The 13,742-nt window shown below is 37.1% G+C and overlaps 1 protein-coding gene across 1 annotated transcript in view; it reads right to left on the bottom strand.

The window, feature by feature from the left end:
• Positions 1 to 924: 924 nt before the first annotated feature.
• The window catches only part of PGGT1B (protein geranylgeranyltransferase type I subunit beta), a 33,288-nt gene continuing 20,470 nt past the window's right edge, over positions 925 to 13,742 (bottom strand). The window contains 6 exon segments of the mRNA XM_014257092.2: positions 925 to 1,501; positions 1,504 to 1,638; positions 5,474 to 5,582; positions 5,896 to 6,080; positions 7,743 to 7,788; positions 13,337 to 13,469. Of these exon segments, the coding sequence (XP_014112567.1) occupies positions 1,458 to 1,501; positions 1,504 to 1,638; positions 5,474 to 5,582; positions 5,896 to 6,080; positions 7,743 to 7,788; positions 13,337 to 13,469 (652 nt within the window). The 3' untranslated portion in view covers positions 925 to 1,457.

The raw sequence follows: 13,742 nt of genomic DNA, 5'->3' as shown, positions 1-13,742 counted from the left end.
TTTTCCAACTATTGAGTCTCTCCTCCAAACAAAGTGTCTGCTGGGACGTATCTAGCTCACACACCTTACTCTGCTCCTTCTCTGATTTTCCAAGCAGATCACTATCACTAGTTATGCTCCCAATGCTGCCACGTAAATCAATCTGCTATAGAAATAAAACTTATTTATTTAGCTAGGAAGGCTGCTACAGGTTTGGACAATGGGATTGTTCTGGTAGCCTAAAGATACCTATTGGACTTCTCTAACATGTGTGCTAGGGGTACAGCTACACTACCCTTTTCACTTGCCCTGCATTGCGAAACAGGAATCATATTTATCCCCAAAGTTATTTTTGCTGGCCAAAATGGTCTACATCCTGTCTCTTTGGGCTCAGCAGTGGCAAATGGTGCACCTAATCTGTTTTAAGAAGTCTTCAGTTGTCTTTGGAACCTTTAGAAAAAAAAAAAAAAAGTGCTGTTAATGACTGGCAAGTAGAAAGACTTGTGGAGTCTACTGAATGCACAAACTGACCTGCCACAAACACACCAGCTGCAAAGTTACTTGCTTCAACTCTGAACAGCACTTCAAGCATACAAAATAAGGCACTAGTAAAGCACTAAAGAAGCTGAGAATATTCACCATTATGCTAATTTGAACAGACTGGAAATTCTGATTTATTCTATTCTAATTCTAATTGGAAAGGTCTGTCTTTGTAAGCAGGTTCTAATGCTACTCTTGCATACAGATATGCTTCCAAAAGACTGGGCTGAATATCTCTTATTGACACACATCAATATGCCATACTCTTACTGAACTTCACACAAAGAAAACTATTTCAGATGAAAACTCTTCGTCTGGCTATCAATCCACTGCATCTGTGTAAAACCTACTCAGAAGAATTATGAAATCCATTTAGTAAGGCCACACAACTTTAAAAGTCCAGTATATTGAATAAAATAATTTTATTTGTATTTAATTAATTTGTTTGTGAAAAACAAAGTTTATGGAATCTGAAAGTTGATGATAATAGGTAACTTTTAAGTGAGACTTAATATGAGAGATTCTCTACCCAAAAATATGTCAAACAGTAAGATTATAAAGAACTTCAACGTTCTGTGCTATACTGTATGATATGTAAACAATTTTGAAAATATTTCCCCATTATATATTTTGACACAGTATGCACAAATTTAAAAAAATAAAATTAAAATGAAGTTTAAACGCCTCAAGGGATTTCTCAGAAGTAAAGCCATCTGAAAAGCCATTTACAGTCTGCGGTGACAAACTTCTATATAATCAAAATATTCCCCTTTTCACAATGCAGAATAACCTGCTGAAGGCAACTCCCTATCAAAGTGATGCCAGCAACACAGATCTGATTGTATGACTCCAGCACTTAAAAGAGCACATTGGTTATACATGGCTTTTAACCCTGGGCTACAATTATGCTACCAGAACTAAATTCAAGTCTAAATCAGTCATGTAGAGAGGTGTGTGTCATCTGAACGCTGTTTAAAGTCCGTGTTTTCCAGATCTGATGAAGGTGGTGAAGACGCTCTGATGCTCTTGTGCTTACATTCAGGGCAGGATGAACTTTGCAAATACCAGATTCTCCAATTAATGACAAACCACAGATCCCAAAGTAGGCATGTAAAGCATCTGAAAGAAGGACAGAAATGGAAAAATATGATTATTTCAGGCTTAACATCCAAGTGTTCCCATATTCAAACACCTCTGAGTAATTACAGCCAAGGAAAATGAATAATCAGGTGCTGTATTTAAACCTGAGTTTTGATGGAAGAAAAACAAAGCTACCAACATGAACTAAAGTCCAGATTTCTTTTATAACAACTTGTGCACTACTTTACTTTTTCTGAGTGCCACTGCCAAAAAGCAAAACAATTTATGCATCTGAAAATAACCAGTCCAGAAAGCAAATTTTTTTCTTGCATGTTTTTTTTTAGATGCTTACTTTATGGGCAGCTAACTACTGAAACAACAAAACTAGTGCCAATAGCTGCCAACAGCAAGACTTAGAGAAATTGAAGAAGCCATTACTTTTCCTAGCTTCACCTTTTCCTGAGAGATTACCCTAAAGATTCATGCAGCTTGACTGAGAGATGACTGCCACCAAAATGGGATACTCTTACTCTCCTGTTCCATACTGCTCCTGATGTCCAACCTAACCAGGGTTGCAGCTCACTGAGTCTGCCTCCTTTGGGTAGCAGCAAGCTATCAGATTGGATTATCTGCCCATGAAATCACAGGTGAAAGGTCAAAAGACTATGAGAATTTCATGTGTCCCTTGCAAAATCTTAACATGTAGCACTCTGTGGAGCTGTCAATAATTCAGTATCTCACTAAAATGAACACCGAATCATTTAGGCTGGAAAAGACTTCTAAGATCACAGTCCAATCCTCAACCTACCATTGCCAAGACCAGCACTAAATCATGTCCCTAAGTGTCATATCATATCTCCAGGGATGGTACTCAAACACTGCCTCGAGTAGCCAATGTTTTACAACCCTTCTGGCAAAGTACTTTTTCCTACTATCCAATCTACACACCTCCTCTGGTGTAACCTGAGGCTTTATTCTTGTCCTATCAGTTCTTTCTTAAATAATGCTAGTGGGTCTCCACAGCCATGTTTTGATGTCTGTTAGCACAGGAACAAAGCAAGACTACAAAATAGTATTTCCCTGGATAATCAGCTGGAAAGAGTTACTTGTTAACATTGTAAGTCCATATGGCACTTAGATTATCACAAGCAGTTGACTGTCTTCTGAATCTAGTCTTCTTCCTAAAAACATTTTTGCACAGCAAAGACAGCTTGAGTCCTCAAATTTTAACTGAGTAGGAGTAAAGTAGGAGCCACAGAAGTTAAAATCTAATTCTGATTAAGTCTTAGGAATCTTTATAGTGTAGACATGACTGAAAGACAGCTTGCCTTTCAGATATGAAACTGAGCTGGCAAGAAGCTCAGCTGCATATATATAACAATGAAAACAATTCCCCAGAAGCCATCTTTGCAATGTTACATTTTTAGTCTTTCTTTGTATCAGAACTGAGCTAACTTTTTACTTCTTCCTTCAAAACAGGACCACAGACTTATGCCACCATCTGCCTGAGGAAAAATTGCTACAGCAAGCCTGGAAAATACAAACATGCACACACACAACAAGGAAAACCAATTATTATTTGTCTTGCCTTTCTTAAATCTTATCTCTAACAGTCACAACTATGCTAAAAGACAGAATCATAGAATCATAAAATACCCTGAGTTGGAAGGACTCCACAAAGGTGATAAAAGTCTGACTCCTGGCTCTGCATAGGATGCCCTGAGAATTACACCATGTGCCTGAGAGGATTGTCCAAAAATTTCTTGAGCTCTGTCAGGTTGGTGGTATGACAGCTTCCCTGGGGAGCCTGTTCCAGTGCCCAAACAACCTCTGGGTGAAGAACCTTTTCCTAATATCCAACCTAAACCTTCCCTGATACAACTTCAGGCCACCCCCTCGTGTCCTGTCGCTGTCACCACAGAGCAGAGATCAGTGCCTGCCCCTCCTCTTCCCCTCCCAAGGAAGCTGTCACTGCAGTGAGGTCTCCCCTCAGTCTCCTCCAGGCTGAACAGACCAAGTGCCCTCAGCCACTCCTGACACGGCTTCCCCCCAAGGCCCTTCCCCATCCTCATGGCCCCCCTTGGACACTCCCTAACACCTCAATGTCTTTTTTGTGTTGTGGCACCCAGAACTGTCCCCAGCACTCGAGCTGAGGCTGCCCCAGCTCAGAGCAGAGCAGGACAATCCCCTCCCTTGCCCGGCTGTGATGCTGGGCCTGATGCACCCCAGGACACCGGGGCCCTCCTGCCTGCCAGGGCACTGCTGGCTCAGGGTCAACTTGTCATTGACCAGGATCCCCAGGACCCTTTCTGCAGCAGTGCTCTCCAGCATCTTGTTTTCCAGTCTATCCATACATTCAGGACTTGCCCTTGTTAAACTTCATATGGTTGGTGAGTGCCCATCTCTCTGATTTGTCAATGTCTCTCTGCAAGATTTCTCTGCCCAACAGCTACTCCCAAAATAGTCAACAGCTACTCCCAATTTAGTGCTGTTTGTGAACTTACTTAGTATTCCTTCCAGACCTGCATCCAAGTCATTAATGAATATGTTGAACAGCACAGGGCCAAGGATGGATTTCTGTGGATCCCCTCTAGTGACAAGTCACCAATCTGATGTCACCCCATGCATTATGTCCTTTTCTGCCCAAAGTGTGAACCAGTTGCTCACCCATCCCATTATGTGTTTACCCAGCCATGTACTGGACAGTTTGTCCAGAAGGATCCTGGAAGGGACAGTATTGAAAGCCTTAGATTGTATCAACTGGCTTGCCTTGGTCAACTACAGGGACAACACTGTCATAAAAGGAAATTAAGACAGATTAAAGCACTTCACACATGACACGTATTTGAAACAGATTTTTCTAATCTCTGACTCACAAGGTAAATGTCTCATTAAGTTAAACCAAAATTCTCCCTCCAAATGATATTGTTTAATCTATATGATGAGGAGTAAATACATCTGAATTCCTCAGAAATGCTTAACTGGTTTTCAGGGAAGAGGCAGATGTGAATCTATCCAAAGCACTGTATTTTTAGTGTGGGTTCACCTTGAAAAATTCTGAACTGTTGTTCAAAACAAAATTATAAAGGATTAAATATCAGGTCATAGATTCTAAACAGATTCCTCCTTTATTATGACTGAATTTTTATCTTATTTGGTCAGTTTAAAGACTGTTTATCTTCCCTGTGCAAAATGCCGTGGGCAGACACTACTGGCGCAAACTTTGTTTTCACAAGTTTGCAAAATCTTAATTGAATTCTAACAACTTCTTACATTAATATTTTAAATATTAAAATACTTTAGCATCCTTTTGAGGTTTTTTTTCACAACAAATTATCCACTTCCAAAAGCATAATGACTAGTTTTCAGACATACTCGTATAATCACAACCTGTAAATCATAGTACATAACTGCAAGCTTTGACTGTTTTTACATATATCAATGACTCCTGAATAAGCTTGAATTACTAAATTACTAAAGAAACAAGTGTTTTGATGTATTAAACTCAATTTACAGAAATACCTACAACACAATATTCCCTTTAAGTAGAACAGTTAAACACATACTAAATAGACAGTGATACTCTTTTAATAGGAACCTAAACAACAGCAGCTCACTTCCTCTGTGGTTGAACAAGGAAAAACTTCATCTCCCTCTTTCTACCTCAAGAAAAATCCTTATTATATTTTTGAGGGTGGGGTTTTTTTTGTTTGTTTGTGGGGGTTTTTTTGTTTTTTTTAAGAGTATAGTTTCCCTTACACATCTCAAATGTCTGACTGCTGGAATGTATTTCTTACTTAGAAATACATTAGAATTAGAAATACATTTCATTACTTAGAAATACACTCACTGCAATTTTGAGAAGTTATTTTACCTGGATGGCTGTCTGGCCACTTGGCAAATCCACCAACAAGGCGATCTTGAGTTGACAGGATGTAATTTCGGTTTTTCTCAAAATTTGTATATTGGAATATGTTCAAGAGCTGAAAAGAAATTACATTGCAATAGTAATGTAAGTCTTAGTATTTTTTTAACACTGAGTCGTTAACTAAGTCTTAGTAAATTTTTACCACTAGAATATAGTGCCTATATTTGAGATAAGCAGTGACAGCACATATAGCACCAATCTGGTAAACCTCCATTTCCTGCATCTTTTGAGAGATGAACAACATTTACAGTCATTGGTGCATACTGGCACACTTGTGTGAAGTATCTAACTCTTTCAAGCAAAGAAAACAATGCTTAAAGAAATCAAAACAGGTCAATAACTATCCCTATATCTGTTCTGTACACTACCTTCAATGTCGCTCCCACCCAAAAGGAATAGCAAGTGTCTACAGGTTTGTTGGGTCGTCCATGGTAGCCATTCTGTTGCCTCATTATACACCACCTTCTTATTCTGTTCAGTTCTTTTTCTGAAAAAACTTCCTCCAGTTTCCCCATCAAACACAGTGATGCAATACCACAAAATGTAGAGCCACCTGTAAAGACAGAGCAGGGTTTGCAATGCTTTGATACACGGATTTTCTGAAGCCAGTATGATCTCAGTCAGAACTTTAATTAAGTTTTTAGCAACTAAATCAATGGACTTTTAAAAGTACAAAAAAGTTAATTTTAGGTCTAAAATCCAAATAAATAAGGACACTGTAAATAAGAGCACTTTAGCAGGTATGTCAAAGGAGGGAAAGAAACCCCTCAACCCAGCTCTTGCAGAAATAAACCAGCTCATTTTCTTAAAGCTATTTTTTCTCTCAATGCTGCACAATTTACATTACACAGCAGTCTAGAAATAAGAAAATGGCATTGCAACAGAAATATTTTTTCATTTGTAACTTAAAAAAGAAAAATATTGTAATGCCAGCAATCAAACTGAAGCAGAGATGCCAAAGCCAGGCTCAGACACAATCCCCTAGAGGACATAAACAAACAAGAGTGTCTGGTGAGAAGAAGAAAAAAAATTCAAATTAAAATTATTAAAAAACCAAAACACACAGTTAATACAGTGAAAAGACTCCTGGACTCTCATGGTTGCAATACATACAAATTGTGCTTCTAAGACTGTCAAGGAAACTGCACGGTAAAAACTCATGTTCTTTGTGTAGCCCAGCCAACACTTTTTAAAGCCCATCAAAGTTTACTTTGAATCGAATACCTGATATGATAAAATCAGAGGCTGGGAAAGACCATAAGCAAGCTGCTGACAGATGATTCAGGCCTCAAAGCTCCTTACAATATCCTGGTGCTGGAAGACCCCAGGAGCTGTAAAATTATTTTCACTCTGATGCTGAAACACAGTGCTGAAGTACTGCTATTTGTTATCACTAATATTCTACAGAAAGTTAGCTAACCAATTGTTTTAATACCTAGGGGTGCAATTTAAATATTTCCGCTTTATTGATCCATCAAGAAGGAAACAGGCAAAATCCTATCAAAGCACAATACTAAGGATAAAGATAGCAAACATTTGAGAGGATCATAGAATCATTTAGGCTGCAAAAGACCTCCAGGATCATCAAGTCCAACCTTTGCCAATCACCACCTTGGCTAACAGACCACAGCACTAGATTTAGTATCACCCACCTAAAAGTCAAAAGCTCCTCTGTCACAAGCAAATTGCTGCTTCATGGCACAGAAAGATTTTGCTTAAAAATAGCATTCTCTTGGGAATTCCTATCTTCAGATCTACCAACTCTTTACAAAAATTAACTGTTGCTTCAAGATTTGAATCCACAACAGATACTGTATCTATAAGAGGAAATGTTTCTAGGTTTTACCAAAGCTGTTGAAATGGGAAATAATCAGTTACACTGCACAAAATCTCTTGCAGTTAAAATCCTCGGAGTAACAATGGCACCTGCGGAAAAAGTTTGCTCTGTCAGCAACAGCTGAGAACTACAAGCAACACCTTTCAACAAAACACTAATGAGGTAAGATTAATGTAGGTGATTAAGAGCCCGTCTGTTCAGATATTAAGCTAGCTCTAAAGGAAGAAGAAGCGATATTTGGAGGCATGTTTTGGATTTGCTCCTCCCCACATCACTTCCTTAAAAATCAGAAAAGAAGAAAAGGTATGGCATACCCTGCACCTTCTACAGCATTTTCAATACCACTCTGAAAGGTATAGAAGACTTTGACATTCTTACCATGAGATTCCAGTCCAGCTCCCTGTGCCAGGCCATTATCGTAAGACTGAAGAAAAAAAATCCCACAAAGCAGTTACTTTAGAACCACAGCTCTTTGACAGACATTGCAATTTCTTAGTTTACCAGCAAATTTATTATCAAATCATTGCCACAATTTAACCTGATTAAATTCTGAACTTCCGAAAGTTCTTGGCACAACACAGTTAACAAATGAGCCCTGTTTCAATGCAGGCAGTTTTTATGACTTTCATAGAATTAATTTTAGTTGTGACATATGTTAGAAACCTGAAAAACGGTATGCATATCTTTGCCACAAAGAAAAAAGCATGTACAGCAGGTATAAAAAGAAAAAAAATGGATATGTAATCAAAACAAAACAAAATTAAATGGTCATTTAATCTGTCTCTAATCCAAGAGCAGTTTAACATTAAAAAGAGGCAAAAATGCTAGGTACTACTATGTGTAGAATACTCAAATCCAATCAATACTTTAGTAAGAAGCAAGTACATCAGGCTTTAAAAAAACAAAAAGGGAACCAGAAGCAATAAGAAAATTATAACATCCATTGGAATAAACTTAAAATGTCCTATAAAATATTACTGTTTAAAAACACTGTTACAGTGCTGAAAAATCACTCTGTTAAGTGCAACCAATGGAAACTCAAGTCTGACAAAGCACCAAGAATATCATAGTTCACATCTCTCATGACCAATCTAGGAACACATGTATATGTGAGAATAATAATCTTTCTTCCCTAAAAATCCATTAAATTATTTTACTTGAAAAGAAACAAAGGATCATATAGGAAATTATTCATAAAATGGAAAATGTTTATTTTACAAGAGTTCACAAAATATTTAATGAATGATCTCTGAACAATACCAAATGCTTAGAAGGAACAAAGAGGTACACAACTTTTGAAGTTAAATTACATAAGTCCTTTATATTCTTCATCAACTGCTCAATTAATGATTGAATCATTCATTCAGTGAAATATCCAATCAGACAAAAATTTCTGCCACATCCCCCAGGTGCTGACTGTGAATTTCCCACATTTTCTCTAAAACAGCGGCTAGTAGATACAGGACACCTTGACAAACCACTAATGACTCCCATAGTCCTAACTAAAGAATGGCTACAGGACTATCATATCTTTAGAAATTACCTAAAGGTTATTTTGTATATCTGCTTTTAAAGCTGACATTGAGAAGGAAAAGGTAAACAGAACAGACAGAAGCTACACTAAAACTGTATTTCTGGTTTTGAGTTGTTGCTGCAAGCTGAAGCAACTTTAAAGACTAATATCTGATGCATACACTTCAAGCTGCAGCTTGATTTCAAAGGTTTGAACCACCACATTTTAGTAATCTCTATGAACTTCTGAATGTTAAAGCACACACTGTGAACTCTTCCTTTTTCACTGCCTTTTGAGAATGAAATACAAATGTGCTACCACACTCCACAGGCACATTAATTGCTAAGAAAAGGCAAGCTGATTAGCAAAGCTATGCTGGCAAAGCTAATTAACTCTACAAACAGCAATTTTAAGAGGAGGTGGCTTGCTTTATGTATGACAAAGTAATTTGCTCTGGAGAAAAGCTGTTAAGTGTGCATCCCAGGCACTACTATGTTGGGCTGTACAATTAGCTTTAAACTCTAATAGACAATAGCTGACCCTGGGCTAACTGGTGCCTATTTATTTACATACAGCAGCTGCTCTTTGGGGACTTGTGTGCTCTAAACAGCTAGGGAATACTTTTATTTTTTTGTCCTTTTGAAAAGACTCCAGAAATTCTATGCAAAAATAGCTCTTGATTACTGCAACAAGACAACTGTATAATTAAATACTATTGTCAGGGAACATGTAAATCCAGTTGGGTAAAATCTTCACTTCAAAGTATACAAGTTTTACAACCAGCTCAATTAAATCAATAGACTAATACAACTGCATTTGAAGAAGACTATACTAGAAGCAGCAGATATTTTTAAAGCTTCTTGCAATATTTCCATTTCAAAAAAACACCAAGCATTATTGCAAAAAGCAGTGCTATTGAGTCTCTGAAAGCTGTTCAAAATCTCAGCATTGTGGTGTCTGTTGATTAGTGATATATCTGAGTTTTGAATGTGAAAGACAAGAATCAACCTACACTGATAAAAATTGTTTGTTGGAATCTGACTATTTTACTGACTATAAAACTGGCCCAGAATTCTTTTTGTGATCAGCATTGTATGAACACTATTTTAGTTGAATGACAACAAGAAGGCCATCTATTCTTTAAGAAGTTTCAGTTCTTTTTAACATTTTAAACATTATGCTCCAATCTCCTGCTGTTCTTGACATACCTGACTACACAAATGCACTCCCTCATTCAGCTGTATTGAATTGTAGGCCACAATTCTTACACTGCATCACTAAAGGCAACAGAATCTGAAGAATAAGCTAAAAAATCCACAATCTTATTACAAAGAATACTGTGTTTAACCACTCATATTACTCTCAATACAGATCAGTTGCACTTCACCTGTATGCCAACTTGAAAAACTGAAAAAAGTTCTGTTAACTGTCACATGCTTCATCTAAGTGTAAATGAGTAACATACAACAGTAAATAAAAACCACACCTTCCTGTCAAAGCAATTTAGTAGTGAGCAAAGCAATCCCTCTTGTTCTATAACTAAAAAAAGTGCCAGAATGAGGTGACACTGTAGCAAAACAGAAATAAACATTTACAATGAAACCTATAGCCATATTAATTGTATAGTTAGTTACACAAGGAGCAACAAAATAATCTCAAACAGAATTTACTTGATTCCATTTTGTAGGTTAGTTTTAGCACCATCTACAAACTCTTAATGAGAGAAACCAAGCTAACATTCTTGGATGCCACATTTCACACTCATTGTATTTATTTATGAGATACACTTTAAGAAATACTTGGCTCCTGTGATAGGTACTTGAACTAAAATACATCTCAAGGAAAGTGGTGGAAAGAGATGAATTAATGAATGAATGAAAGGAAGGAAAAACCTCGGCTGTGAAATGATTTTCAGAATGGGCTAGTATGAATGTCTTAAACTTCTTCAGAAACAACCACAGCTCTAATTGTGACCAACCAGGATGCAAAGGTTTCGTGTCTTTCCCTAGAATTGCCAGACACCTTGCAACTGAGTTAATTCACAGAAATACTGGTGGATGAAGGAGTGCAAACCCAGAAAACACAGACAGAACTAGTGTACATGTACATAGCAGCTCTGCAGTGAATTCATAGCATACCAGTGGTTTAAAAAAGTCCTGCTGAACACAGTGTATAGTTAACCTACCAACTCACAGTAAATCTGGACAAAAATACAGCATGCCTTACTGCACATTTCTAGATGCTAGGATGACTGCTGCTGACAGAACACCACTTAAAGGATCTCTTCAAGTTACTCTCTGAGCTAGCCAGGAAAAGACACAATCTATGTGATAAGCCAGTGTCTTCTGAATTTTGACCATGCCAAGACTGAGTTCTATTTACTGGTGAACTCAAGTATTAGTAGGAGGCCTTCCAGAATGTCCTGCCATGTTAGGCTTCAATTATTAATTTTTTTTTTAAATGCTGTCAATTTTTCCAATAGGAACATAATGACTGGAATTTAGAGGTGCAACAACTAATGCTAAACTCTAGAAACAAAGTATAAATTTGGTTCAAGATCACACTACACAGTAAATCTCCAGTACCACTTCATAGCTCTAAACTTTCAAATTTCCACTTGCCTACTCCATTATTAAATGGACTCATCTGATGCTCTCTGTCTGTTCTGTCTTAGAAATAGTTGCTTCTTTCTCCTTTTATTTTTTCAGTGCTGTTACTTTACATATCTTTGTCACACTCTATTTAACAATCTCATTTCCAGAATGAAGACTCATAGTATATTAAATACTCCTTTTACACAAGCTGATTCATACCTTTCACAGTTCAACACAACTTTCTTTGTCCCCTTCCTAGTTCTACCATTTCCTTTAGGACCAAAACTGCACTCAAATATTCATAAGGTTAATTAACAGACAATATGATGTACAGAACTACAATGATGATTTTTCTCTTGGGTTTTTTTCTTTTCTTCTGTAACACTTGATTCTCCTAGTGTATCTCTGATAAACTATTTGACTAAAGACTGATCTCAGTAAACACTAAGGTCGAGAATCAGAGCAGGAAGAATGCTCCCAACCTAATCAGCAAGCGTGAGCACTCTGCCTAAGCTCCTCCCTCAGACTGTGAAAGGAGAAAGGATAAATCACTATCCTTGGGTGAAACCCACTGAGAGGATTCATCAGGCATATTCTCATGCTGAGAATCCATGCCAACTAAAGTGAGATACCAACTATGAGAGTAGGGCTCTTATGGGATGCCAGGGAAGAAGATTCTAGGATTGTATAGAAACCTGCTTACCATGGAATGTTTACTGGGGAATGCAGGGGTGAGCATAACTTACTATAGGGTGGCTAGGGAAAGGGCCAGTGGTAAGAAATGGAAATACCAAAGCAGACTGAGGAAGAACAAATAACAGTCAACAGAGGGGAAAATGGGATAAAAGGTGCTACTAGAGTGTGAACAGACTGCAGGCCCATATCATTGTATGACTTGTAACCCTGGCCTCGATCATCTCAGTCTGTAAAGGACTACGGCAGTGTGCCAGAAAGCTTCCCGGGGTGTACAGTAAGAAATACTAAGGCATCCAATTACCTCCTTTAAAAATAAACAATGAACAATTTGGTCTGAAGCAGGAGATTTTGAAGTCTTTTTTAAAACTGTTTCTCACAATCTTGCTGCTGGCAGCAACTACTGAAAATATTAATTTCCAACAGAAGTTGTGTGTCATCATAAATTTGGGTCTTCTTTGTAGGCCAGAAGAGTTTATTTACACACACTCAGGGAGCTGCAATTTTCAAGCTTGCTCAGCTTCCTTAAAAAACTGTGTTTCAATATTCAAAAACGTAACTCAATTAAACTAGTGAAACAACATGAAAAAATTTGGAAAGCTCCTTTACTCCAAACAAATATGAAGACAACAGACACAAAAAAAGTGTATACTCATGAATATATTTTTTCATTCCAAGTATCTAATAAATAAATTATGAAGTGCATGACTGGAAATGCTTAAGCATGAACTGATGTCAATTAGTTTATTTGAATCTGTGTATCTTTTAAAAAGCAGTACTACTCCCCAGTGAAGTGTGAGGATTTTATTGATACATTTTTCAAAAGCACTTTATGCACTTCTATTTTTTCTAAGTTACACAAACATCATAACTCAGTTTTCAAAAACTTGCTTTCAATTGTTTAATTATTTCAATTAATGAGGACTTTCAATTTAATTTGCAGTGAACAAACACACCAAATAAAATTATCTTGCTAGTACAAACATTCTAATGAAAACACAAATGCAAAAAAACACTGTACTTTGTAATTTTCAGCTTGCTAAAGCAGGAAGAAAAAATGAAGAAATGACCATAATACAGTTTGGACAGAGATTTTTTTTTTTAGCTATAGACCAGGAAAAAAGCTATAAGCCTCAAACCATAGGAAGAAGTAACATTTTGAAAACACTCACCATACTTCTTCTAATGTAGTCTATTGCCTTCTTCATATCCATGCCTGACCAGTTATCGAGCATGTAGCAGATACAGGAAGCACAGTACACAAACCTCATATCATTCTCACTTCCTTCCAGCACTGCACAGAAACTGAAAGAAACATTTCTGTCTTTAGACACTGTTTCGCCTGTTACACCAGAAAATATGAAATGCAGCTCAAGGAATTGCAGTGTTTTCTTTAAAGATTAGTTTACAGTAATCTCATAAATACAACCCAAAGCTGCACAAGATTTTCTTTTTAGAAGATGTGATTCTAAGCCAAGGAAAATTCATAGAACTATAAACATTTAGGAGCCTAAGTAACTACTTCCAGCAACCTAATGACACTGATGTTTATTTATTCCAAGATGTTTATGCTTACAG

This window comes from Pseudopodoces humilis, chromosome 4 (genome assembly GCF_049639895.1).
Source record: "Pseudopodoces humilis isolate 2021_Gansu_Grassland_sample_001 chromosome 4, ASM4963989v1, whole genome shotgun sequence".
Lineage (NCBI taxonomy): Eukaryota > Metazoa > Chordata > Aves > Passeriformes > Paridae > Pseudopodoces > Pseudopodoces humilis.
The sequence above is the reverse complement of the archived record's forward strand: the minus strand, read 5'-3'. Positions and strand labels throughout refer to the sequence as shown.